This window comes from Tachyglossus aculeatus, chromosome 5 (assembly GCF_015852505.1).
Source record: "Tachyglossus aculeatus isolate mTacAcu1 chromosome 5, mTacAcu1.pri, whole genome shotgun sequence".
NCBI lineage: Eukaryota > Metazoa > Chordata > Mammalia > Monotremata > Tachyglossidae > Tachyglossus > Tachyglossus aculeatus.
In genome coordinates, this window is record NC_052070.1 from 63,531,180 (window position 1) to 63,558,393 (window position 27,214).

Sequence of the window (27,214 nt, forward strand, 5' to 3'; positions counted from 1 at the left end):
TTCCAAGCTTGATTTTTAGTTCTGGCGTCGGATTCCAGTTCCTAGCTCTGAAAGCCTTTAGGGAAACTATCTGACCTTAAAACTTTGACTGTGTTTGTTTTCACACCTATTTTCAATGGAAACAATCTGGAGCAAATCTATAATTTTGCAGTGAATCACGGTGCTTCAACTTTATTTCAGTTCCAAATTTGCCAATACCCGGGGCCACGGGACACTTTTGCCAGTATCTTCCAGGCACAGCCTGGTTATCGTGGTAGAAAGTGACCTTTTAGCATAATAGTCCTAAGACTGGCAGGTGGTTTGTTTGTTGTTTTTTTCATTATTATAAGAAGTTTAAAATTAAATTTGAATAAAACCGTGTTTCATGCAGGTGTATAGAAAGGAGCCATATCCCGAGGAGCCACCGAGGCAAAACTATGGCATAAAGCAGCCAGCTCTTAATCATCCAGTGCAGAGGCAGGAAAAAGAAGCTACTTTGAGTTATGAGCCCCAGCTTCCATATGCAGAGAAACAGCCTCACAGAGAATACGAGCAGTCAACCTACAGATACGAGTCGGCGGGCTACGCGGATCAGTTTTCCCAGAATTACGAACCTCGCCTACATTACGATGACCAGGTGCCTCCCTACGAGGAGCACTGGGCGTATTACGACGACAGGCAGCCGTACCCTCCCAGGGCTTTCGATGCCCCGCATCCCGACTCCCGGCAACATCCCGCCGAGGCTCCGGAACGTAGCTACCTCCAAGGGCAGCCTCGTTTTGAGGAGCCACCCCCGATGACGTACGATAGCAGGCCCCGCTATGAACACCCACCCCAAAACTTCACTGTGCCCCAACGGCGATATGAGGAGCAGACTGCTCACGGTAGATATAAACCAGAAGCTCAGGCCTTCCCGCAAGCGACGTCCAAGTCTCCCGAGCCAAAGCAGTATTTCGACCAACACCCGAGGAATTACGAACAAGGCCCCCCACCCCAAGGATTCAACTCAAAAGCACCGTCGTACGAGCCTGCCCACGGCCCCGCGGGCGTTCCTTCCCCGCAACCCTCATCCCAAAACAAAGCCGAAGTTCTGCCTTCCAGCAACAAACCACTGCCCCCACCACCTACCGTAACTGAAGAAGAGGAAGATCCGGCCATGAAGCCCCAGTCCGTCCTTACGAGGGTCAAAATGTTTGAAAACAAAAGGTCAGCCTCTTTGGACAGCAGGAAGGATCTTAACGACACACCGGCAGTTAAGGTAACCGGGTAACAGTGGGGTAGTAAGATAGAAATCACATGAACATTTGTCGGGTTGGGATACTTGAATTGTAGGTGTAGAATTAAGAGGCTGTAGGCTTGTGAAAATTGGGCTTCATTTTCACCCTTCATCACGGAGTTACGGCTAGATTTGCAATTTCCTTTTTTCCACAGCCTCTAGAAGTGGCACCCAGGCCCTCTGGTGTGGCAGTGAGTGGACCCAAACCGACGTCACAGAATCAGTTCAGTGAACATGACAAGACACCCTACAGGTTGGTACACTGCTTAGAGTTTGTCAGAACTTTGCAAATGCGGAAAAAGAAGTTTGGTCAGCCGAATATGCAGCTTAGACAGACACCCCTTTTCACTGGAGAATTGGTTTAGGAAGGATTATATCGCTTCTCTGTGGAGATGTTTTCTTTTTTTCCTCAGCTAATCTTTGAAGGTTCTGGTGCAGAATTAGTATCATTATCCATCGTTATTATTACAAAATAATTGCATGATGTACTTTTATATCAGCACAGTTAGGACAATGCTCGACTGGGTGCATTAATTTAACACTTGAGATCCAATGCGTCTGGTCAAGAAACAGAACAGTCAAACTTTCAGGAATATCGAAACAAAAAGTTTAGCGATATGTTTTGGTAAGAGGTTAGTAGTTCTTTTTAACAAAATTTAAATTTGTTCCCCATGGTAAAGTGTCCTGGAACAGCTCATCAATCAGTCGTATTTATTGAGCGCTTACTGTGTGCAGAGCACTGTACTAAGCGCTTGGGAAGTACAAGTTGGCAACATATAGAGACAGTCCCTACCCAACAGTGGGCTCACAGTCTAGAAGGGGGAGACAGAGAACAAAACCAAACACATTAACAAAATAAAATAAATAGAATAGATATGTACAAATAAAATAAATAAATAGAGTAATAAATATGTATAAACATATATACATATATACAGGTGCTGTGGGGAAGGGAAGGGGGTAAGATGGGATGGAGAGGGGACGAGGGGGAGAGGAAGGAAGGGGCTCAGTCTGGGAAGGCCTCCCTCCTCATGGGAAGTAATTAGAAAATAAGCAGTTAGCTTTCTTTCTGTGGCACAGCCAATGCATGAAAAGTAATTTTAGTCTTTTGCTCCCTCTGCAACAAGCTGTGCTTCCGGGCCACTCTTCAGCATTAGTGGTGGGCTTAATTAGTATTTAATGAGTCCTCACTGCGTGCAATGCACTGTACTTAACACTTGGGAAAGTACAACAGAAGCACAAGCCGTGTTCCCTGCCGACAAGGAGCATACACCCCGCCCCCGCCAGCCCCCTGAGCTTCCTCCGTGAGCTTCCTCGGCCCCCATCTCTAGACCGTAAGCTTGTTGTGGGCAAGGATTATGTCCGGTATGTTGCTATATTGTACTTTCCCAAGCACGTAGTACAGCGCTGTGCACACAGTAAGCGCTCAATAAATACAGTTGACTGACTGGTACACTCCAGCTGGGGAGGCAGGCATAAAACTATTTACAAATATAGTAATCAGTAAATAAATTGACTCTGAAAATGATGATGCTTATATCCACAAGTGCAGAGGAATGGCAAAAATAAATAATAATAATAAGAAGGTATTTATTGCTTACTATGTGCTGTTCTAAGCGCTGGGGAGGTTACAAGGTGATCAGGTTGTCCCACAGGGGACTCACAGTCTTAATCCCCATTTTACAGATGAGGTAAGTGAGGCACAGAGAAGTGAAGTGACCTGTCCAAAGTCACACAACTGACAATTGGTGGAGCTGGGATTTGAACCCATGACCTCTGACTCCAAAGCCCGGTCTCTTTCCACTGAGCCATGCTGCTTCGATGTCTTAGTGCTAGAGGTGGATGCTGAGCTTAATGTGATTGAGATGATACATTAGTCCTGTATTGCTGTATTAGTCCTGTATATATGTTTGTACATATTTATTACTCTATTTTACTTGTACATATCTATTCTATTGATTTTATTTTGTTAGTATGTTTGGTTTTGTTCTCTGTCTCCCCCTTCTAGACTGTGAGCCCACTGTTGGGTAGGGACTGTCTCTATATGTTGCCAACTTGTACTTCCCAAGCGCTTAGTACAGGGCTCTGCACACAGTAAGCACTCAATAAATACAATTGATTGACTGATTAGTCAGGGAAGGATTATTGAAGGACGTGGGACTTCAGGAGATCTTTGAAGCTGGGAAGGACTGAGGTGTGGTGGTTTTGGAGAGCTGGGGTCAGGAAAGCAGTTTGAGCAAGGGGTTGGAAGCAGGCAAGATGTGGTGGGGTGCAGTTACAAGGTGAGCCTGGAAAGAGTGAAGAGAACGTGCCGAGGGGTAGTCGCGGGGAGAGATCGGATATGTAAGGCAGGGAGACCAGTGAGGAGGCTGCTGCAGCAGGCTAGCAACCTTGCGACAAGTGCTTGCGACATCATCATCATCAATCGTATTTATTGAGCGCTTACTATGTGCAGAGCACTGTACTAAGCGCTTGGGAAGTACAAATTGGCAACATATAGGTACAGTCCCTACCCAACAGTGGGCTCACAGTCTAAAAGGGGGAGACAGAGAACAAAACCAAACATACTAACAAAATAAAATAAATAGAATAGATATGTACAAGTAGTAGCAGTATGTGTGGAGGGGAACTAAAGGGTCCAGGAAAAAGCTGCCTGGCTTGGTGAGAGTCAGAAGGTCCAGCATTCTAATTCCACCCCTGTCTGCTGTGTGACCTTGGGCAAGACATTTAACTTGTCTGTGCCTGTTTCCGCATCTGTAAGATAATAACAATAATAATAATGATAGCATTTATTAAGCGCTTACTATGTGCAAAGCACTGTTCTAAGCGCTGGGGAGGTTACAAGGTGATCAGGTTGTCCCATGGAGGGCTCACAGTCTTAATCCCCATTTTACAGATGAGGTAACTGAGGCCCAGAGAAGTGAAATGACCTGCCCAAAGTCACACAGCTGACAATTGGCGGTGCCGGGATTTGAACCCATGACCTCTGACTCCAAAGCCCGTGCTCTTTCCACTGAGCCACGCTGCTTCTCTGTAAAATGGGGATTAAGACTGTGAGCCTCATGTGGGACATGGAGTGGGTCCAACCTGATTAGCTTGTATCTACCTCAGAGCTTAGTAGGGTGCCTGGCTTATAGTAGGTGTTTAACAAATACCGTACATTTTTTTTGAAAAAGAAATAGGAAGTGCTGGCTATATTTAGCAATAAATGGAATGTGAGACTTGAGACACAGTGAGGAATTGAGGCTCACACCAACATTGTGGGCTTCTGATAATAGGAGGTTGATAGCGTTACTTGCTGAGATGAGGACGTTATGAAGAGAGAATTCAGAAGAGAAGACTAGGTAAATTTTAGGTATGTTAAGTTTGAGGTGCCAGAGGGACACCACAGTGGAGATATCCTGGAGGCCAAAGGAGAAGGAAAATTGTAGGTTAGGTGAGAGTTCAAAACTGGAGAGGTGAATTTGGTAGTTACCCACTTAGAGGTGATCGATTCAACCATGTGAGCAGATGAACTCCCCAAACAGCATCGCTTAATGGATAGAGCACAGGCTTGGGAGTCAGAAGGACCTGGGTTCTAATCCCTGCGCTGCTGCATGTCTGCTGTGTGCCCTTGGGCAAGTCACCTCACTTCTGTGGGCTTCAGTTACCTGTAAAATGGAGATAAAGAGTGTGAGCCCCATGTGGGACAGGCACTGTATCCAACCTGATTACCTTGTATCTACCGCAGCACTTGGAACAGTGTTTGGCACATAGTAAGCGCTTAACAAGTCCGATTATTATCATTATCATCTTATAATTCAGGCTCCTTATAGGTGGGAATTCACTTGCGTATTTTGCACTTCCCAAGTACATTGTGCCTAGAGGGCACTCAATAAATACTGTTACTACTTTAAAGTGAGAAGGGAAGCTGAGCCTGAACAGATTAGGTAGGACACCCACAGATAGGGGGTGAGAGGAGGATGAGGAACGGGCAAATGTGACTGAGGAGCAATGGTGAGAGAGGTAGGAGGGGAGACCGCAAAACCCAGCCAGGTGACATTTCAAGGAGGAGGGAGGTGTCAGATGGCCCAAATGGTCAAGTAGGATTAGGACGGAATCGAGCCAGTGATGATTTTAGAGAGTGTTATTCTGGCAGAGTGAAGGGATAGAAAAGCTAATTTTAGTGGGTCAAGAAGAGATTTGATGAAGAGGAAGTGAAGGGATGCTCCTAGGAAGAAAGAATTTCTTACTCCAATAGAACTCAAATCTCCTGTCTCCCAGTCCTGTGCTCTTTCCATTAGCTCACTCTCCTTCTCTAGGGTCCTAATTGTTGGGTAGGGACCGTCTCTATATGTTGCCAACTTGTACTTCCCAAGCGTTCTGCACACAGTAAGCGCTCAATAAATATGATTGAATGAATGAGTGAATTTCCATGACTCCCTCCAGGTGTGACCCAGCCTGTGTTTTCAGGAAGAAAACAGCATGAGGTCAGGAAAATCCCAAAATTCACCCTAGCCTAATGGCCGGTGACCACGGCATAGTGTATTCTACAAAGTTATACAGAGAAGGAAAATTGCCCTGCTTTAAACTTCCTCTGTAAAAATGAATGTTATAAAAATGTGAGCACTTCTTTGACCATCTCTTAGGATCCCAGAACCCCAGAAACCGCAAGTGAAAGTGCCCGATGATATCGTACGTTCAAATCACTATGATCCTGAGGAAGATGAAGAATACTATCGAAAGCAACTCTCTTACTTTGATCGCAGAAGTTTTGACAACAAACCGTCGGCCCAAGTTCCAGCCAACCATCTCCCCGAACCTGCCAAACCAATAAATTCACAGAATCAACCAGATTTTTCTAGTTACTCATCTAAGTAAGTTATTAAGCTCCAGCTTTATGTAATGAATTGGGGGGTATATAAGGTGGAATTCATAATGCATGCCAGAATGTACGTTATGAAGATGGATTTTAGGTGGCAATACTGAATTCCTAGTAGATTATGCCTTTTAAATGTAGAAGTGTACTTACAATTATGCAATTGCAGTCCTAAATCAAAGTCTTTAAATCATGGCATGTAACATAATCGTAATTCATTCGTAGTTCACAGGCAAACAGGTAAAATAATTAATCAGATCTTTTCTATTTTCATAACAAAGTGGGTGTACGGGGAGAAATGGTATGTAGGCCTGCATAGATATTCAGTAGTTCGTGGTATTTTACTTAACGTCCATTGAGTCTAGCTCTGTGGTCAAGCAAAGGTTACATCCCAGCGTTTGCTTTAGACCAGTACATGCTGATCACCCAGGCAAGCATCTGTTACCCTTTCAAAAGAAAAAAAATATCTAGAGAGCGGATGGCGGCAGATTTATTGAAGGTACCCATTTTAGTGACTTCATTGATTGAAGAATTATTTCTGGGTATAAATTCTGTCTTCATGCCATAGTTCAGTCAGCATAAAACTGTCAAGCTGATGTTTCATTAGGGGATATGCAGTGCATGTAGTGTCTAATAGAGACGATTTATGGTATAATGATAGGTGACAATAATTAGCTCTATTGAGCCTTGCTTGTGTGACCACCTCTTTGTTGTTCCGAATCACCAAAGGCACTTCTTAAACTCTTTGAAAGACAGGTTAGACCCTAGTGGAGAATGAATCAGGAAAGCAGAGGAAAAGAGCCATAGAAGAAAGCAAATTGAAGTTTCAGCTTTGTTCTGATCAGTGATTAATCCTCGAAGTTGTGAACAGTTTCATTAGTAATTAACTACCTTAAATGATGCCTTTGTCTTGTCTTATGCTGTCGAGTCGTCTCCGACCCGTAGCGATACCGTAGACACGTCTTTCCCAGAATGTCCCACCATCTGCAATCGTTCTGGTAGTGTATCAGTAGTGTTTTCCTGGTAAAAATACTGAAGTGGTTTACCGTTTCCTCCTTCCACGCAGTAAACCTGAGTCTCCTCCCTCGACTCTCCCATACCGCTGCTGCCCAACCCAGGGGAGTTTTGACCTGTAGCAGATTGCCTTCCCCTAGCTAGCCACTGCCCAAGCTAGGAATGGAATACCTGTATATATGTTTGTACATATTTATTACGCTATTTATTTATTTTACTTGTACATATCTATTCTATTTATTTTATTTTGTTAGTATGTCTGGTTTTGTTCTCTGTCTCCCCCTTTTAGACTGTGAGCCCACTGTTGGGTAGGGACTGTCTCTATATGTTGCCAACTTGTACTTCCCAAGCGCTTAGTACAGTGCTCTGCACACAGTAAGCGCTCAATAAATACGATTGGTGATGATGATGATGGAATGGGTATGCCTCTGCTTGACTCTTCCTCCTGCAGTCAAGACTGGTAGAGTACTGGAAATTATCCACATGCTACCCCAAGAGGATAAATGGTGCCTATTGATAATTTTTCCTTCTTGAGTTAAATTGTAACTGTCAAAATTGGTTAATTTGTTTCTCAGTGAGTATGTTGCTATCATTTTATGTTCAAATATGGATGAATCGATGCGCTCTCTCTTGGGGTGGAATGTCTTTGTATATTGGTTTAAATATTTTTGCATCATTAATTTGATAATTTTTATTGATTTCTAGGTTTATTGACTAGAATATGGGTTTGTCAGATTGACTTGGAAAGACTGTTGTGATGCGGTGATTATTAGGAGATAGGAAGAACTTCTGTTGCTGTTCTTTATTATAACCAGCACAAACTATTGTGACAGCCACAAAGCAATTAGGTAGTTTGTTCTTCTAGAAACAATTTACATCCAACATCGTTCAGGCAGAAGTCTTGCAGTGTTTGAATTTCTTACTGAACTTCAAGAAAAGTTTCTCTATGGAAACAGTTGGGTAGACAAGATTGTGGATTCTTTCAGTTCTTTTTCATTCTTATTCCCATCCCCTTGTAGGTAGGGCTGCCCAGTTTGCTCTAGAAAAACGAATAAGTTATTTTTGAATTTCAGAAGATGCTGATTTCCATTTCTGCGTCCCTCTGTATGTGAGAACACTTCTCACTGAGATGTCTGGATAATCCCAGGGAAAACAGCACCCAGAAATCCAGTGTAGAGCAGCACGCAAGATCAGAATGGCAATCAACTCTGTGGCCACCCTTGGGGGCCACAGTTGATTGGAATTTAGGATTGGAGCGAGAAAAGAAAGGCAGTGTGTCACCACCTCTATGAGAATCACCTGATTGGGATTGTTTTGGAATGGCAGGAAGAAATAGAGTGATATTAGAATAAGGAATTACGGATTGGTAAACTTTTGACCTAATGGAAAACATAGAACTTGGGAGTCCGGAGATGTGGGTTTTAGTCCCAGCTCTATCCCCGGCCTACTGTGTGACCTTGGGAGAGTCACATAACCACTCAGGGCTTCAACTTAAAATGGTGAAGAAATAGATTGTGAACCCTATGAGGGACAGAGGCTGTGTCTGATCTCAACTTGGTGTGTACCTCCAATGCTTAGCACATAGTAAGAGCTCTACAAATTAAAAAATTTGTCTTTAAAAAGGTGACATACCTAATAAGAAGCCTTCTCAGAATGTAGTGAAGCACCTATTGGCTACAGCCAGTGCTCTGCCCAATTTTGTATTTACATTCTGTTTCAGATTTTGGAAACTGATGAGAATGAACTAGTAAGGCAGAGATGCATTCTAGTGTCATCATTCCCATAGCACTCGTTTCCTCTCTGGCAACCTCTTGCTCATCCTAATGCAGTAATCAGTTTCTTACATTTTGGGCATATAAACAATTTTGCCCACTTTTTTCTCAGTTCATCCAAATGCTATCATGTTTGTGTAGCCATTTTGCCACAGAGCTGCACACACAACTCTCAATTGTTTAGGGCTCGACATAAACATTTCCTGAATTCTTATGATCTTTAGTTTTCTCTTCTTCGTACTGTGTAGCTTTTAGTCATTGCACCACGGCTCTTTAGCAGCTACACCAAATGGAGGGCAGTGGAAGAAAGAAGGGCTGAATTCTTTTGCTTCTTTAAGCAACTTGCAGTATTGGTTAAAATGGTTGACGTAATGAATCGGACTGTCTCTTTAGTCTGTTCTGACTAAATAGAGGTTTGTGGGTTTATTTCCTCCCCGCGCCCCCGCTTTGGTGTTACCACTAATAATTGGGAGTTGTCGACTCTTCTGTGGTGTAAAGGGTGATAAAGTGTTTAATATATTCACTTTTTTCTAATGGGAAGCTGTTTGAAAATGACAATTAAGTGCCATTGACTGCCAGTTTGAGTTAGAATGACCATTTTTCTTTCATTCTTCTATTGCATTTGCTTTGCCATCAACTAGATTTCTTGGCTCATACACTAGCTATGACTACTTGAAAAGGAACATCAAGTGGTAAGCCTGGCATTACTGTGAGGATGTTTTTAAGGTGACCTCTCACTGTTGCATTCTTCTCACCAGCATTGTGTGCACTCTCAATTTTGAAAATAACTCACAGACATTCAATTGGAAGAACAATTTCTAAGAATAATACTATGGTTATGAAGTTATGAAGTTAATTTTTAGACCAAGTTTCGTAGAGAAAAAAATGGCCCAAATGTGAGAGAATTTGAAAAGCCATTCTGTTGACAATATATTGTTTGCGCACACAAAGCTAGCGAGGCTCAGGCTGATTTCATCTGAGGTAAAGATGGCATTGTTGGAATTTTGGTTCTAGGTTGACATTTTCATTACGTTTTCAGAACTGACACTCAAACATTGAACCTAGCCTTCACCAAAAAACAGCTATCCCTTCACTTTTGAGAACTTAACAAATTGGACTACATAGGATTTTTTTTTTTTGGAAAAGTTTCTTCCCATGGATCGTGTGTGTCTGAGATCCCCATTAAAACCCTTTTTTGGATGGACGACGGCCAATCTTTCAGTTAGTCAATATGGTGGTGCTCTGTGGATGCACAAGCCATGGTAGCAGTAAAATGTCTGCCCACAAATCCAAAGTTAGTTCTGAGGTGGGTGGGTCTGTTCAAAAAGAAAGCCAGTTGGGAGTGGTTGATATTTTGAAACAATTTGCAAGGCTGCTTTAAGTTGTTTGGCGATCTCTGGTGACTATTTTTGTCCATGGGTAAGTCTCCAAATTTTTGCCAGTGATTGAAGGACGTTTTAAAATGAACAAGAATATCCAAAATGTCATCTGCCTTTCGATGGCCGTCTTCTGGATTGTTTTTACTAATAACCCTCTTAAACTATCTCTGTGTTTGGTGTTTCTGAACTATTGTTTTTCGTTCCTAGGATCAGGTTTAGACTATGTGCCCTTGTAGGAAGATGTTCAAAGCCAATCAGTCCTATTAAGAAGAAAAGTAGTCACAGTTGGAAGCAGTGTGAATGTGCGTAGCCCAACTTGAGACTTGAGGTGTTGAGCTTTCTTCTCCCGTTTACTTCCAACAGGGGAAAGCCCGCTGATACCGAAGGCGTGGATAGGCCTTTTGGTGAAAAACGCTATGAACCTGTTCAGGTTACTCCTCCGCCACCTCTTCCGACTCAGTACAGCCAGTCTTCTCAACCCAGCACCAACTCTTCACTTTCTCTTCAGGCCCTTGCCAAGACACCACTCTCTGAGGGTAGGAGATAAGGAGGTTTCCTGACCCTCTCAATATCATGGTTTCAGTACCTGTAGAAGGAGGGTCTCTTGACTAAAGTGCTTATTTGAAATAAGCAGGATTTTTCTCATCCCTGGTATGTTATTGAACTATAACATCTGATAAGCCCTGGAAAACAGATTTTGCACTGCAAATAAATAGTGTGGATGAAAACCAGCAAGAATGAATTCAAATTGTCGAGGTAGTAAATGCCGGCAGCTTATTTTCCCCCTTGAAAATTTACAAAGTTGGGGATATACATTTTCAAGTCTAGGGGACGAGGGAGAAAGACACGACATTTATTTGAGGTAGAATTGTTTCGATTTGTGCAGTGAACAATACACTGACAGTTTCTTGATAATAATAATAATGATGGCATTTATTAAGCGTTTACTATGTGCAAAGCACTGTTGTCTGCGCTGGGGAGGTTATAAGGTGATCAGGTTGTCCCACGGAGGGGCCCACAGTCTTAATCCTCATTTTACAGATGAGGTAACTGAGGCACAGGGAAGTTAAGTGACTTTCCTAAAGTCACACAACTGACAATTGTCAGAGCGAGGATTTGAACCCATGATCTCTGACACCAAAGCCCGGGCTCTTTCCACTGAGCCACGCTGCTTCTCAGCGTGGCTGCTTTTAGTCTTAGGTGTGTGGGTCTATTTGAATCTGTAAAATCAGTAAAGCCATATATTTGTGTCAGGGTATCCTTCCCCCTAAAGGAATGTCTAACATGGGTTGTGACACGTAAGTGGAAGAAAGGTAGACGTTAAAGACCAAAACAGCACTAATAAAAATCCCAGAACATTGATTAGAACAACCAGTGAATGCAAGACAAAGTAGATAAAAACTCCTCTGTAAACTCAGAAGTCTGTAGGATTGGGATTAGCCATATGAGGTCATATGCCCTCTTCAGAAATTTCTGACTGTCAAATCTTTGCAGCAACCAAAAACCTCAACAGCGGGATTTGCAGGTCTGAGGAAGGTAGTGAAGTTCAAGATCATCAGCAAGTGTACTTCAGACCGTTTGATTCATTCATTCAATCTTATTTATTGAGCCCTTACTGTGTGCTTGGGAGAGTACAATATAACAATAAGCAGTCCCATTCTGTGCCCACGACAAGCTTACAGTCTAAAGGGGGAGACAGACATTAATATAAATAAATTACAGAATGTACGTAAGTGCTGTGGGGCTGGGATGGGGTGATGAATAAAGGGAAAAATATGGAACGCTTCACGAATTTGGGCGTCATCTTCTCCCATCAGCTAATTTTAGACCCGGCAGCTAGGAACTTTGGAGACAGATAGCCTTACAATCTGCCCCAAACTCCCACTGGATCCAGGAGGGAAGAGGTGGTGGAGAGGTGGTGTTTTCAGGGAGTCTTAGTTGGGGGAAAAGAAATGAATGCTTTACTTACTGGGGAAATTTGAATGCGCTTTTCCATAATGAAGAATGAACTTTGTTCTCATGTTGCTTCCGCTTCAGGTAACTCACTGTCAGTGGACTATCCTCACTCCACAATGTCCAAGCCAGAACCACCCCCACCTCAAAATAAGCCAACTTTCAAACCTTCAAACCGAGAGGAAACTCACCAGCCCACTTTCTACCCTCAGAAAAGCTTCCCCGACAAAGGTCCCGTTAACGGAGCCGAACAAACTCAGAAAACAGTCACTCCGGCCTACAACCGCTTTACGCCCAAACCCTATACCAGTTCCGCCAGGCCGTTTGAACGCAAATTTGAAAGCCCCAAATTCAACCATAATCTCCTGCCAAATGAAGCTCAGCATAAACCAGAGTTGCCCTCATCAAGGCCCCCGAGTTCTCCTCCCACCATCATGAAAGCACATGGCTCGTCCCAACCGCCAGATTTTGACAGTGGCGTGGAAAGTTTCTCCATTCAGACGGAAAAACCCAAGTACCAACCCAACAATATTAGCGCAGTGCCTAAAGCCATTCCAGTAAGGTAATTACGTTTTTTTTTGTTCTTTAAGTCTAGCATTTGCCATTTCTAGGTATGCTTTGTGCTTCCACCCTACTTTTTTTCTTTGCAGGGGGATGCAAAAGGACTATGCCCAACCCGATTGTCTTGCATCTATCCCAGTGCTTAGTACAGTGCTTGGCATATAGTAAGCTTTTAACAAGTACCTTTAAAAAAAACAAAAACAAACCAAAAAAAACCAGAAGCTCATCACTAGGTGGGAAGCATTGACTGGTGCAGGTGACACCACAAGGCAAGAGAACAAGGGAATCATTCCAGTTGCTTTGATATAACTCACAAATATGGGCCATCATATTCCAAAATTCTCGGTACGGAGTAGATTTTGCCCTGAAAACTTGAATCAGATACTGTGTGTACACGTAACTCATTCCGAAAACTTAGAAATTCAGTAATTGAGGATGGCAAATATAGACTGAATCATTTTCCTAAATAAATTAGCTTGTATGGGCAGGGAGCATGTCTGCCAACTCTGAATTATGCTCTCCCAAATGCCTAGAACAGTGCTCTGCACACAGTAAGTGCTCTCTGAATGCCATTGATTGATTGATAAATGAGATTTCTCTTGCAAGACCATGATCTGGTTCTTCCTAATATTTAAGCCAAAACTATTTCGTTAAAATGACATTTCTTGGCATAGAGAAATGTGAAGTTTTCTTTCAGCAAAGCTTAAGGAATTTGCTTATTGAAGAGAAAATAAATCCTAACAATAATTAAGAATTCTTAAAATTGTTAGCCCTTCAGCTTTGGAAGATGATGAGGATGAGGATGGTCACACTGTGGTGGCAACGGCAAGAGGAATTTTTAACAGTAATGGCGGCGTATTAAGTTCGATTGAAACTGGAGTTAGTATAATTATTCCACAAGGAGCCATTCCTGAAGGCATCGAACAAGAAATCTATTTCAAGGTCTGCCGAGATAATAGCATTTTGCCACCTCTAGATAAAGAAAAAGGTAAGAGTTCAATGCCTTTCTCTGTTGCTTATCTTTAAAAATTGTTCTCTGCAGGTCACAAAAAAAATTACCAAGTGTAAACGAGAGAGACTCTCTCCAAATAGTATAGCTATTAATTGTAGCCGTTAGAGATAGATGAATCTGAATAACTTGGGAGTTGGCTAAATGTAAAATTCAATTCCGGGTCCTAGTTTAGGTTGTCGTGGCTCACCAAAGAGGAAGAGCAATACTGTGGTAGTACTACCGTTCCTCTCCAAACTCTTGGAGCGAGTTTTCTACACCCACTGTCTCAAGTTCGTCTCTTCTGATTCTTTGTGACCCCTTCCCCCCCCCCCCCCCCCCCCCCCCCAAAATCTGGCTTCTGTCCCCTTCACTCCACAGAAACCTCCCTTTCAAAGGTCACAAGTGATCCCCTTCTTGCCAAATCCTCTACTCCATCCTAATCCTCCTCAACCTCTCAGCTACCTTCAACCCTGTCGACCACCCCCTTCTCCTGGAAGCATTAGCCAGCCTCGGTTTCACTGTCACTGTCCTCTCCTGGTTCTTCTATCACTCTGGCTGCATATTCTCAATGTCTTTTGCGGGCCCCTCACCTGCCTACCTCCCGCTAACTGTGGGTATCCCTCATGGTTCACTTTTGGGTCCCTTCTATTCACCATCTGCACCCATTAACTTGGAGAATTCACTCACTCGTATGGCTTCCAATTATCACCTCTATGCAGATAATTCCAGCACTGATTTCTCTCCCTCTCCTTAGCCTCACATTTCTTCCTGTCGTCAAGACATCTCTATTTGGATGTCCTGCTGTCATCTCAAACCTAACATGTCCAAAACAGAACACCTTATCTTCTCACCCAAACCCTGTCCCCCCCCCGACTAGTCCATCGCTGTAGACAGTACCACCATCCTTACTGTCTCACAAGCCTTGGCTTTGTCCTTGACTCCTCTCACTCATTCAACCCACATAGTCTGTCACTAAATCCTGTCAGTTCAACCTTCTCAACGTCGATCAAATCTGCCCGTTCCTCTCCACCCAAACTGCTACCACGTTAATCCAAACACTTATCCTAACCCGCCTTGATTATTATATCAGCCTCCTTGCTGGCCTCCCTGTCTCCTCTTTCTCCCCTCTCCAGTTCCGTAGTTCACTCTACTGCCTGGATCATTTTTCTACAAAAATGTTCAGTCCACGTTTCCTCACTCCTCAAGAAGGTCTAGTAGTTGCCCACCAACCTCTGCATGATGATGATGGTATTTGTTAAGCGCTTACTGTGTGCCAAGCACTGTTCTAAGCGCTGGGGTAGATACATGGTAATCAGATTGTCCCAAGTGGGGCTCACAGTCTTAATCCCTGTTTTACAGATGAGGTAACTGAGGCACAGAGAAGTTAAGTGACTTGCCCAAAGTCACGCATCTGACAAGTGACAGAGCCGGGATTAGAACTCACTACTTCTGACTCCCAAGCCCTGGCTTTTTCCACTAAGCCAGGAAACTCCATATCATTGTTAAAATCACTCAATCAATTTGCCCCCTTCTACCTCACCTCGCTACTTGCTTACTACGGCCCAGCCAGCACACTTTGCTCTTCTAATGCCAGCCAACTCACTGAACCCTGATATCGTCTATCTCACCACCAACCTCTTGCCCACATCCTACCTCTGGCCTGGGACACTTTCCCTTTTCATATCCGACAGACCATTGCTGTCCCCACCTTCAAAGCCTTATTGAAGGAAGATGTCCTCCAAGAGGCCTTCCCCGACTAAGCCCTCATTTCCTCTTTTCCCACACCCTTCTATGTCGCCCTGATTTGTTCCCTTTATTGACCACCCCCGCCCTCAGCCCCGTGTCCCTTATGTACATATCCACAATTTATTTATTTACATTAATGTACATATCCACAATTTATTTATTTACATTAATGTACATATCCACAATTTATTTATTTACATTAATGTACATATCCACAATTTATTTATTTACATTAATGTACATACCCACAATTTATTTATTTATATTAATGTCTGTCTCTCCCCAGTCTAGAGACTGTAAGCTTGTTGTGGGGAAGAAATGTGTTGGTTACATTGTTTGTACTTTCCCAAGCACTTAGAACAGAGCCCTGCACACCTAAGTGTTCAGTAGATACGATTTGATTGATTGATATTGTGATAGAACCGCCAGGTAGGAGTTGCTGAAGGTAAAGTACTCTTGGTATGGTTCACAATCATGGATTTTTGTGGAATAACTTTGCCTGATTAAATTACAAAACGAAACATTGGTTACCCAGCAGATCAGAAGAATTTAGTGAGTTATAAAACAGTAAATGGTTCCTCTGGACTACTCTCTAAGCCTCCCCAAACCACTGTTTCAGTTGTTGCTGTTTTACCTTCCTAGAAGGTACATTTTTATTTTAAGACCTTGGTATTGTCTGATATTCTCAAATGCTTTTTTAATAATCATCTGCTAAGTAGCCCAGTAACTCATTCAGGCTCATGATGTCCCTGTGAAGCCTGGGAATGACGAGGGAATTAATCTGTGCAAGTAAGTCATGTAATAAATTGGAGTGGATTGAGTAGTTAAAACTTAATTCTCCAGTTCAGCACTTTTTTCTCCCCATCGGATTGCCTTGTCTGCAGATTGAAAGAAGCAGTCAGAAAACGCTTGTCAGGGGCTGCGCTAACTTTTAAATCTATTGCATTGTTGTGTAGCAGTTATTTGATAGAACCATTGCCTGTCTACCCTAGCGCTTAGTGTAGTGCTTGGCATATAAGTACTTAAATACCACTGTTATATATTTCATCACCATTATCATCATTATTACCATCATCATCATTATTGTTGTTACCCAAAGGCATCTTGCATTTGGTGATTTTAGCCTGTACAGGTAGAAATCCCATTAAAATGTAAACCTTGGGTTAAAAGAGTTAGGGAAATTATTTCATTGCAGTGAACTTTCCTTAGTCTGCAACTGAGAGGAAAAACAGTTTTGAATGTAGTCTTTAAATCATTTAGGCTTTCCAACGAAGAAATAATTTAGAAGGAAACATTGGGTCTCAAACCAATTGAGAACTGTCTCATTCATCGATTGCGCTACCTCCCTGCCATGTGAATTTTGTTGTTTTAGGCCAGGAAAAAGGACTGCAGATGAAGTCCTGGTGTGGGCTGGTGGCATTATTTCCCTTTTGAGGAAGATATGATAGGGCTACCTAGCCTCAAGATCTTCTCAGGTTCTCGGGGTGTCAGGGCCTCCTCTCCTTCTCTCCCCTCTGGCTCATTTCCCTACCGTGCCTCAGACTGTGGTGTGGCCTTCTGGCTAGAGGAAAGTCCAGTAATCAACTCCAGCCTTTAGCCTCCGTCTTGAATTTCTTTGTTTCAATTCATTCCCATTTTCCCTAAGTCATGCTGGAAGACTGCTTGTAGGACCAGTTTGAATCCACCCTCTAAAGCCTACAGTTTGAGAACCATCATGAATTATGTCACAGCCTCCATTTTTACACCGTACAACAGTTCTTTCCTTCCTAGGCCCTGAAGCTACGTCACGTCTCCCCCTAACATCTGCATCCAATTGCCTCAGTTTTGAGAACTTCCGTTTTTCAGGAAATGAGAACACAGTCTTACATGCACCTGTCCCAACCCCTTCTATCTTTTGGTAGCAGGCCATTAAAAAAAGCACCATGAAGTATTTATGTTAGAAACTGTACGCTCCCTCTCTAGATTTTAAGCTCGTTGTTGTCAGGGAACAGATCTGCCAACTCTGTCGCCCAAGCACTTAGCCCAGTGCTCTGCACATAGTAAGTGCTCAGTAAATTACACTGATGAAACGTTTTGCTGGAAGAGGCCCAGAAGATATTCCGTATAACATCCAGAAGCTGCAGTTCATTCACTCATTCATTCATTCAGTCGTATTTATTGAGTGCTTACTGTGTGCAGAGCCCTGTACTAAGTGCTTGGGAAGTACAAGTCGGCAACATATAGAGACGGTCCCTACCCAGCAACGGGCTGCTCCTTCTGGACTCAATCCATAGGATTCGTTGAGTGTGTACAGAGCACCGTACAAGCGCTTGGGCGAGCACAGTAGAGTGAGAAGACCTGACCCCTGTCCTGAAGAAGCTTTGCAGGCTATTAGGGGAGATAGGCGCACAATAAATTCGAGACTCAGTGAAGAGGAGGCTGGAAAGAGGGCCAAGTGGATGAGTAAGTGCTTAGCGAATAGTAAGTAGAAGTCAGGATGTTCAGACAGGCTCCATGTCCTCTTGGCCACTGCCTCCTGTTCCCCAGGGGACCCTGAAGAGAAGGCAAGGGAACCCCCAGAGAGGTGTGAGACTGAGGAGTGGCCCTGCCCACAGCAGGGCGCGGGTCGTGGAAACGTCAGTGCCTTTGCACTCCTACTCGAGAGCAGGTGGTTACCGCGGGCAGAAGCGTACAGGGTGGCTGCTGTGGCTAACGGTGAAACTTGTCTCTTGACTTCCAGGTGAAACCTTGCTCAGCCCTCTAGTTATGTGTGGACCCCACGGACTAAAGTTCCTGAAGCCAGTGGAGCTGCGCTTACCACACTGTGCGTCTATGACTCCTGATGGTTGGTCTTTTGCTCTAAAATCATCCGACTCCTCGTCGGGTACGCTGTCCTCCCTCTGTCCTTTCGGGGCTTTTGGGTGCTTCGTGGAATTGATACCTTGGGCTAATGATGGTCGCGTAATTGCGTTTGTCATTACACTTGGTGTGCCTCTTTCCAGTCCATTACCAGCATTCCCCAGATTTATTTGTCATAAAAATGCACTCAGTTCTCCCCTAACGGGGCTTTCATTATGTGTTTTGTATAGAATGCCGTTAGGGGATTAGGGGTTGTTCTTCCTGCACTTTATGTCTGTAGTGATGGTAGCAGTGGTATTTCTTAAGCCTGTACTGAGTGTAATGCACTGTACCAAGGGCTTGGGAGAGTTCAGCGGAAATACTAGATGCATTCCCCGCCTAGAGGAGCGTGCGCTCGAACAGGGGTGACGGACACAAAATGTTTGTAAGTAGAGGAATCTGACTGAATAATTAAGTGTTCAGTTGACTGTCCATATGCACACGTGTGCTGAGGCTGGGTTTGTGTAAATACATAGAGGTGGGGGCAGTATGATATAAATGGGTTAGTTGTTGGGAGTTAATTGGGGAAAGTTGGAGGAGGTGGAAATTTTACAAAGTTTTTAAAAGGTGGGGAGGACTGAGTTTTAGCACTCTGTGGGCATGAGGGGCAGGGAAAGAGTTTCAGGCTGGGGAGAGCGAGCAAGAGATTGGAGGCAGGGAAGATGAGAGTGGGGTATAGGAAGGAGGAGACTTGAAGTTATTGGTAAAGAGTGCCCAGTTGCTGTGGTGAGAGAGAGATAGCCTTGGGAAATGTTTGAAGAATGGAAACATTTATGCTGAGGCAGATGAACATTCTGTCTGTAAAAATAGAATCATTCAATTCATCAGTGGTATTTATTGAGCATGTGCAGAGCACTGTGCTAAGCCCTTAGAGTAGAATAGAGTTGGTAGACGTGGCCCCTGCCCATAACAAGCTTACGCTGTAGAGAGAATGCAGCGCGATAATGGAAGAATAGGATTTGCACACCTACTCAGCATCAGTCAAGGCGCTTGTACTACTATAACACGGAGTTTCAGGAACATAACTCCTATATTAGAGGAGAACTGAGTGTATCGTTAATCATTATTTGTTGGCTGTTAATACGGTAAGGTAAAAAATTCCTATTTTCAAACCAATCGAAAGTAATCATTCATCTTTTTGATGTGTATGTTAAATCTTGTCTTTCAAGTGTAGATTATTGAATCTATCACTTTTGCAAAATGCAATAATTAATTGAATTTGCCATTGACTTAGGCAATCATTGGTGGCTCTGTATTAAATTTGTTCTTTTGTTTGGTTTTTTTTTGTGTGTGGTAAGTCAAAATGCTTTCCTTCACGGCTGACCCCATTAGCAAGAGGTTTTGTTTTTTTTGTGTTTTTTTTTTTTTTCCTGTCAGGACATTTTTGAGAAGCTGAAGGAAAGCCGGGTTGGGCCACTTCGGAGTAGCAGCTTCACGCTGCTCTTCAAGGTTGCTGTGGCTCTTGGGTTCTGTAGTGCCGCCGAACCTTTGCAGCTGGGAGAGCTGGGAAGGCGGGACGGGGTCTTGCGAGGCTTTGGGGACCAATCTCGGGCAACTGAGGCACCACTGGTAGTCTGAAACTCCCCACAATTGATGAGGATCAAACTAGCCAGTTGGCCTGGTGGCCCTTACAGCTGGATCACGGATCACGGGAATCAGAGGACGCTCCGCCACCTGTCAGCTCTGTGACCTTGGGTCAGCCACTTCACTTCTCTGTGCCTCAGTTACCTCACCTGTAAAATGGGTATTAAGAGTGCGAGCCCCACGTGAGACAACCTGATTACCCTGTATCTACCCCAGTGCTTGGCACATAGTAAGCCAATTGTCAGCTGTGTGACTTCGGGCAAGTCACTTAACTTCTCTGTGCCTCAGTTACCTGATTTGGAAAATGGGGATGAAGACTGAGCCCCCCCATGGGACACCCCGATCACCTTGCACATAGTAAGCGCTTAATAAATGCCATCGTTATTATTATTATGATAAGTGCTTAACAAATACCATCATCATTATGATTATTTTCGAGGTCCAAGGTAGGAAGTGGGAGAAAGAAGGCCTGAAGTCGTGATTCAGGTCAAAACAGAATGAATAAGCTACCAGCCCCTAGAACAGTGCTTCGCACATAGTAAGTGCTTAACAAATACCATTATTATTATTATTATTTTCAACTGCCTCATGAGCGGGCCTGCTATTTCTGAACACTCAGATTCTTTAGGCATAAAGTTAAGTAGAGCAAGCTCAACTTCAATAGCACTGAAGTTGGATTTAGAAGTTGACCTGGGGGTTTAAGGTAGGCGTAGATGTAGGGTTGTTATTTTTTTTTATTTCCAGCTTTATATGTAGCCAAACTGAATGACTTCTAGAATTTTCCCTATTGAATGAGACTGTGCTTTGGTCTTCTCTCCAGTGTAGTTTTTAATAATGGCAGGCTAAGGTTTGTGCCTGTTCTTCTGATCTTTCCGCTTTTGTTTTTGAAGCTTCTCTTTCAGTGCCAAGTCTCTCACCCAAAGTTAAGGCCCAGCCTTGATATGACCCCTTTTAACTGTTGGAACACTCACCGTGGGGAATCAGTCCTCTCTTTTTAACCATTGTCTGCATTGGCTTTTAACGTAGGGCTGCTAAAGCTCAGGCCCTAGGTTTGACACACACTTCGAACACCTCAAATTCACCTAGAGTACATCACTTTATAGCTGTTTCCCTAATAAACAGGAATGATGAGACTGGGTTGTCGAACTGGAGCTCCTCAGTATATAAATCTACAACGAGTGGAGTTTTCAGCAGTTTAGGAGTGCTAATCCTAACCCTGTAAATTCTAAATCTGTAAAACCTTCATTTTATTAGGATGAGGGTGGCCAATCGAGGGGACGTAGTCATCGGCCAAAGCAAAATGGAGGCACACTGTCCAGCCTGATTTTTGCCCTGCCTTCCCCCTTCCTGTCCTCTTTCCCTCAATGAATAAACTAGGCCTTGGCCATCCAACAGATGAGCTAGAAAATGCTCAGGGTGGTAAATTACACAAACCTTCTAGCTGCCTGTGGTTATGCGCATGCTACCACACTGATCCAAGCACTTAATATATCTCAACTTGACTGCTGCATCAGCCTCCTCACTGACCTCTCTGCCTCCTGTCTCTCCCAACTCCAGTCCTCCCTTCACTCTGTTGCTTGTTTTCCTAAAAAAAAAATTTTCAGCCCATCTCTCCCCACTCAATAACCTCCAGTAGTTGCTCACCCACCTTCGCAGCAAACAGAAACTCCTCACCATTAGTTTTAGAACACTCAATCAGCCTGCCCCCTCCTACCTCACCTCGCTTATCCCCGACTACAGCCCAGCCAGCACACCTCTCTCTTCTAATTCCAACCTACTCACTGTACCTCGCTGTCTTCTTTTTTGCCGCCAAACCCTCGCCCATGTCCTCCCTTCTGGTCTGGAGCTCCCTCCTTCCTCATACCAGATGGAGAATAATAATAGTAATAATGATGGCATTTATTAAGCGCTTACTATGTGCAAAGCAAGCGGCATGGCCTTAGGGGACTGTGAGCCCGTTGTTGGGTAGGGACCGTCTCTACATGTTACCGACTGGTACTTCCCAAGTGCTTAGTACAGTGCTCTGCACACAGTAAGCGCTCAATAAATATGATTGAATGAATGAATGATAGAGCACGGGCCCGGGTGCCAGAAGGACCTGGGCCCTAATGCCGGGTCCATCACTGTTTGCTGTGTGACCCTGGACAAGTCGCTTCACTTCTCTGGGCCTCAGTTGCCTCATCTGAAAAGCGGAGATGAAGACTCTGAGCCCCATGTGGGCCGTGGACCTGATTTGTGTGTATCTACCTCAGTACTTAGTACCGTGCCTGACCCAGGGTAGGCACTTAAATACTATAAGAAAGACGCCCCCACACAACTCTCTCCACCTTCAAAGCCATATTAAAATCACTTCTCCTTCAAGAGGCCTTTCTAGACTAAGCCCACATTTCTCCTTCTCCCATCTGCATCGCCTAGGCATTTGGATCTGAACCTTTGTAAGCACTTTTCCTTCATTCATTCAATCATATTTACTGAGCGCTTACTGTGTGCGGAGCACTGTTTTAAGTGCTTGGGAAGTACAAGTCAGCAACGTATAGAGACAGTAACAGCCCCACAGCACTTGTGTATCTTTATTCTTGACCAGTACCCCTGTCTGTATCTGTTTCAGTGCGTCTCACCATCCAGACTATTATTGTGCTCTCCCAAGGGTTTTTAGTACAATGATCCGAACAGAGTAAGCACGCAGTAATGTGATCGATACAGTGCAGCCGGCCAAGGTTATAATCATCGTAATCATGGTGGTATTTAAATGCTTACTATGCCAAGCATTGTACTAAGCGTTGGGGGTAGATGTGACAGTCAAGCCCACCATAGTTCCTGTCCCACAAGGGGCTCACAGTAGCTGTTTGAGGGTGGGGAATGTGTCTGTTTATTGCTAGATTGTACTCTTCCAAGCACTTAGTACAGTGCTTTGCACACAGTAAGTGCTCAATAAATATGAATGAGTTAGTGGGGAGGGAGAATGAGATAAGGAAACAGGCCTGAGAATCAATTTGTTGAGTGCTTACAGTGTAAGAGCACCATATTAAGTGCTTGAGAGGGTACAGTATAACAGACAACATTCCCTGCCCACAACAAGCTACAGTCTAGAGGGTTGTTATGTGCCCAAGATCACCCAGCTGGCAGCGGCAGAGCCAAGATTAGGTAGGTCCCTGGTCCCCTGATTCCCAGGTCCGTGCTCTTTCCATCAGGCCACATTTTTTCGGCTTTCTTCCTACTCTTCCAAATGATTTTGCCCCACTCTCGGTGAATATTACAACAAGTTCCTCTGAGCCCTGTGATCCGCAGACTACTGGCTTTCTAGTTTTAGTTACAAAATGGGAATGAAGTGCCTTTACACGCCTGTCTTTTGCAGATATATGTGAACCTTAGTTTATCTAGATTCTTCAGAAGCAGAACCATGAGTCGAGGCACCCCAGATGTAATCGGCTCAGGTTATTTGTCATTGCTTATTTCCTGCAGGCAAGAATACTCGTGCTCGCTCTTAATCCTATGTTCCCACCTAAACCCCTAAGATCTCTTTGTGGCTGCTTCTTGCAGTATTTTCTTCTTAGCTTTAGGACTCCCTGCCTTTTTGGACAGTGTTTCAGAAAGGGAGGTGATCTTTAAAAATAAGAATGTATTCTATCCCACAGTCAAGAGGTGCAGCACCTTGAATTGGGGGCTTTCCAGCCCTTTTTCAGTCTCTCGAGTTCACTCATCTGGAATGTAAAAATTTCTGAGTTCCTTCCTTGTCCAGTGCCATTATGATTCCTATAGTCTGTGAAGTTGACCTAATGAGACAGTACATGCCTTTCCTAAGGAAGGTAAACGAGAAGGTATAGAAATTCGGCTTGGATTACTCACACAGAAATGCCCAGGCACCATTGGGTTGATTTTGAAATATAATATTAAGGGGCAGGCTACTGGTTTAATTGTTCTCAAGCGTTAAAGGAAAAATGTGTCGTGTTGGGATTTATGAGAGATTGAAAAAAGGATGTGTTACAAGAAAGCCAATAAAATGTGTTTTCTTCCCTTAGGTGACCCTAAAACCTGGCAGAATAAGTCTCTTCCCGGAGATCCTAATTATCTTGTTGGAGCAAACTGTGTTTCTGTGCTGATTGACCACTTCTAATCCTTAAACCAGAAGCTTGAGGAAACAGTGTGAAACTGGGTTAGACTTAATGAATCGAAATGGAACCACTCTCTCTAGTATTACGCGTTCATAAGTGATGCTGGGACTTCTTAGTGTTAAGCATTTTGGTTCAACTGATGACGGTGAGCAAGTTCGCCTTGACCCCCACCACGCTCAGTCAGACATACCGCAAGCCACAGAGATGGGAGAGGGGGGAAAGTAGCTGAAGATTGGGAAAGTGACTGGGATTCTCTGATACTTTGCTTCGTGATGGTATTGTATTTTAAAGTTGTGGGGGTTTTTTGTTATTATTTTGAATGGGCACCGCTACTTCCGCATAGGTGGATTTCACTCCATTACCAGTGAGCGGACGGGTTGCGTTCTCGGTTGAGTATTATCTCCTTAAGTTCGTGGGTAAAAATGCAGCATTTTGGCCCCCGATTGCTTTTGGCCTTTTTAACATGCACAGAGTATTCAATGAATGAATGTTTTGAAAGACCAGTGTGTTAGAGGTAATAGCATCCTGCTCCTGGGACAGGTTAGCATTACTTTGGCAGGCAAGTAAGAGCAAGTTGACCAACTGTACGTGAAAACACTTGAGTCGTCAGGAAGAATACAAAGCGTCTGAGACTATGGTTTGGTGGCCACTATGGATTTTGTAAATTAACCTTATTACTACAGACATATTAACCAGCAGGGATGCCTTACCCTCTTGTTTTTAATATAGTCTTAGTTCATCCTAGCTCTGTATCACTAAGTTTGTACGGCTTTTGTGCTTATATGGATACAGTAATATATCATGAGACAGACTGAGAAAACGACTAATTCTGAACTTTCGCTGGTTTAAACAAAGTATGAGCGATCAGCCTGAAAAGACCCAGAAGAAAATAGTGGTATGGCTTTTTTTGCTATGCATTGAAAATTTATTGAAAATGTTATAAGGATGCTTGTACATAATGCGTGCATACCACTTTTGTTCTTGGTTTGTAAATTAACTTTTATAAACTTTACCTTTTTTATATATATAAAAAACAAAACCAAGTTTCTTAAGGGTATCTTTGTATTCTCTCCTATACCTTTTGAGCCTTGAACTTCAACATCTGCAGCAATAAAGCAGCATTTCTACGATCCAAAAGCGAGGACATTTTTTAGAAAAAAAAAATGCACAGTTGTTACATTTTTAAGTGCTGCATTTAAAAAACATTCAGAATTCTCTAGTTTCATTAAATTCTTGAAAAGTATCCCTACTGTAATTTGTGATACAAATGCTGTACTATGTGCCCTGAAATGTATTTTTTTACTAATAGACAATTTATTACGGCACATCAGCACAATTTCTGTTTAGATAATATACCACTGCATTCTGTTAATCAGTTATTAGCTATTCAAGTGTGGCCTCTTTTTTTCTTTGCAGTTATTAAAATTTCAAATTTCTAAATCTACCAAATAAAACTTTTTAAAATAAATAACAATTTTGTGTCTGGTTTCTTGTTTGACTTCATCTGTCAAGCTTCATGGGGTGTTCTTTTTTTCCCTTCCCCATGTTTCTCCTCCTGTCTGTCGTCTTTCTTCATCTCTCCTCCTCTGCCCACCTCCTCCAAAAAAACCCCAAAACTCATTGCTCCTTAATAATTATGGTATTTGTTAAGTGCTTACTATGTGCCAAGCACTGTGGGTCTCTTCCGTATATGCGGTGTTTATTTACTTTTTGAGGGAGGGGCGTCCAATCTGCTCACAGACACCGCCAATACTTTGTCAATCTGTTCAACAGGTGATTAGCACAGTGCTCTGCACACAGTAAGCGCTCAGTAAATACAGTTGAATGAATGAATTCCTGCTGGTAACAGAGGAATGTCATTTTGGATGCTGGATCCAACGTTTGTGTTAAATGGCCTGGTTGATCCCTGCCTCTGAACTTTATTCAGACTCATCTGTTACATTTACGGTATCAATTGCTGCCCAGTTTCAAAGTTGGCACTAGTAACTGGGAGCAATAAATGTAAAGGTGGAGTTGAAAAGGGAGAACTGTATGAGTTCTCCCTCATATCAATCAATCGTATTGAGCGCTTACTGTGTGCAGAGCACTTTGCTAAGCGCTTGGGAAGTACAAGTTGGCAACATATAGAGACAGTCCCTACCCAACAGTGGGCTCACAGTCTAAAAGTCATACGCCACGCATGAAAAAACTGTCCTTTTAAATTTGCTGTGCAGCCCCTCTTCTAAATTGAGCTGATTTAGTAACCTTTATTGTCTAATTAGCCGGCCTGCCTTTTTATCTCCTAGCTTCCTGTTTCTAGGCTCCTGGAGGTTAGACTTGACCGGCTTTCAGATAGTTGCTCTCCTTGAGTTAGTGATTAATGAGTTAATCATTGAGTTAATGACGGTATTAGTTAAGTGCTTACTTTGTGTCAAGCACTGGAGTAAATGCATGCTAATCAGGTTGGACACAGTCCCTATAATAATAATGATGGTATTTGTTAAGCGCTTACTATGTGCAAAGCACTGTTCTAAGCGCTGGGGAGGTTACAAGGTGATCAGGTTGTCCCACGTGGGGCTCACAGTCTTTATCCCCATTTTACAGATGAGGTAACTGAGGCACAGAGAAGTGACTTGCCCAAAGTCACACAGCTGACAGTTGGCGGAGCCAGGATTTGAACCCATGACCTCTGACTCCAAAGCCCGTGCTCTTTCCACTGAGCCATGCTGCTTCTCTATCCCACCTGGGGCTCACAGTCTTGATCCCCTTTTACAGATGAGGTAATTGAGGCGCCAAGAAGTAAAGTGACTTGCCCAAGGTCACACAACCGACAAGTGACAGAGCTGGGATTAGAACCCAGATCCTTCTGACTCCGTGGCCCGTGATCTATCCACTAGGTCACCTTCTGCTGTTACTCCTCTGCTCTCGGACAGTATAATTTGGTGGTTGCAAGCACACTGACTATGTGTCAGGACCTAGGTGGTCATGTTGTTTTGCTTTCTTGCCCTCTAAACCATAAGCTTGTTTGGGCAGGGAATGTGTCTCTTATATTGTTATATTGCACTTTCTCAAGCACTTAATACAGTGCTCTCTGCACACAGCAAGCGCTCAATAAATGCAATTTGACCGACTG

At 43.4% G+C, this 27,214-nt stretch overlaps 1 protein-coding gene across 7 annotated transcripts in view; it reads left to right on the forward strand.

Annotated features, from left to right (window-relative positions):
- TJP1 (tight junction protein 1) overlaps nucleotides 1–25,573 on the forward strand; it is a 135,066-nt gene extending 109,493 nt beyond the window's left edge. For 4 of the 7 annotated variants that reach the window (XM_038746823.1, XM_038746829.1, XM_038746824.1 and 1 more), the window contains 8 exons: nucleotides 371–1,237; nucleotides 1,411–1,508; nucleotides 5,884–6,111; nucleotides 10,642–10,814; nucleotides 12,316–12,793; nucleotides 13,563–13,780; nucleotides 18,249–18,392; nucleotides 24,010–25,573. In XM_038746823.1, the coding sequence (XP_038602751.1) occupies nucleotides 371–1,237; nucleotides 1,411–1,508; nucleotides 5,884–6,111; nucleotides 10,642–10,814; nucleotides 12,316–12,793; nucleotides 13,563–13,780; nucleotides 18,249–18,392; nucleotides 24,010–24,104 (2,301 nt within the window). In that variant the 3' untranslated portion in view covers nucleotides 24,105–25,573. The remainder of the gene's footprint in view (nucleotides 1–370; nucleotides 1,238–1,410; nucleotides 1,509–5,883; nucleotides 6,112–10,641; nucleotides 10,815–12,315; nucleotides 12,794–13,562; nucleotides 13,781–18,248; nucleotides 18,393–24,009) is intronic. The other 3 variants (XM_038746828.1, XM_038746830.1, XM_038746827.1) reach the window with 2 other exon arrangements.
- The last annotated feature ends 1,641 nt before the right edge of the window (nucleotides 25,574–27,214 follow it).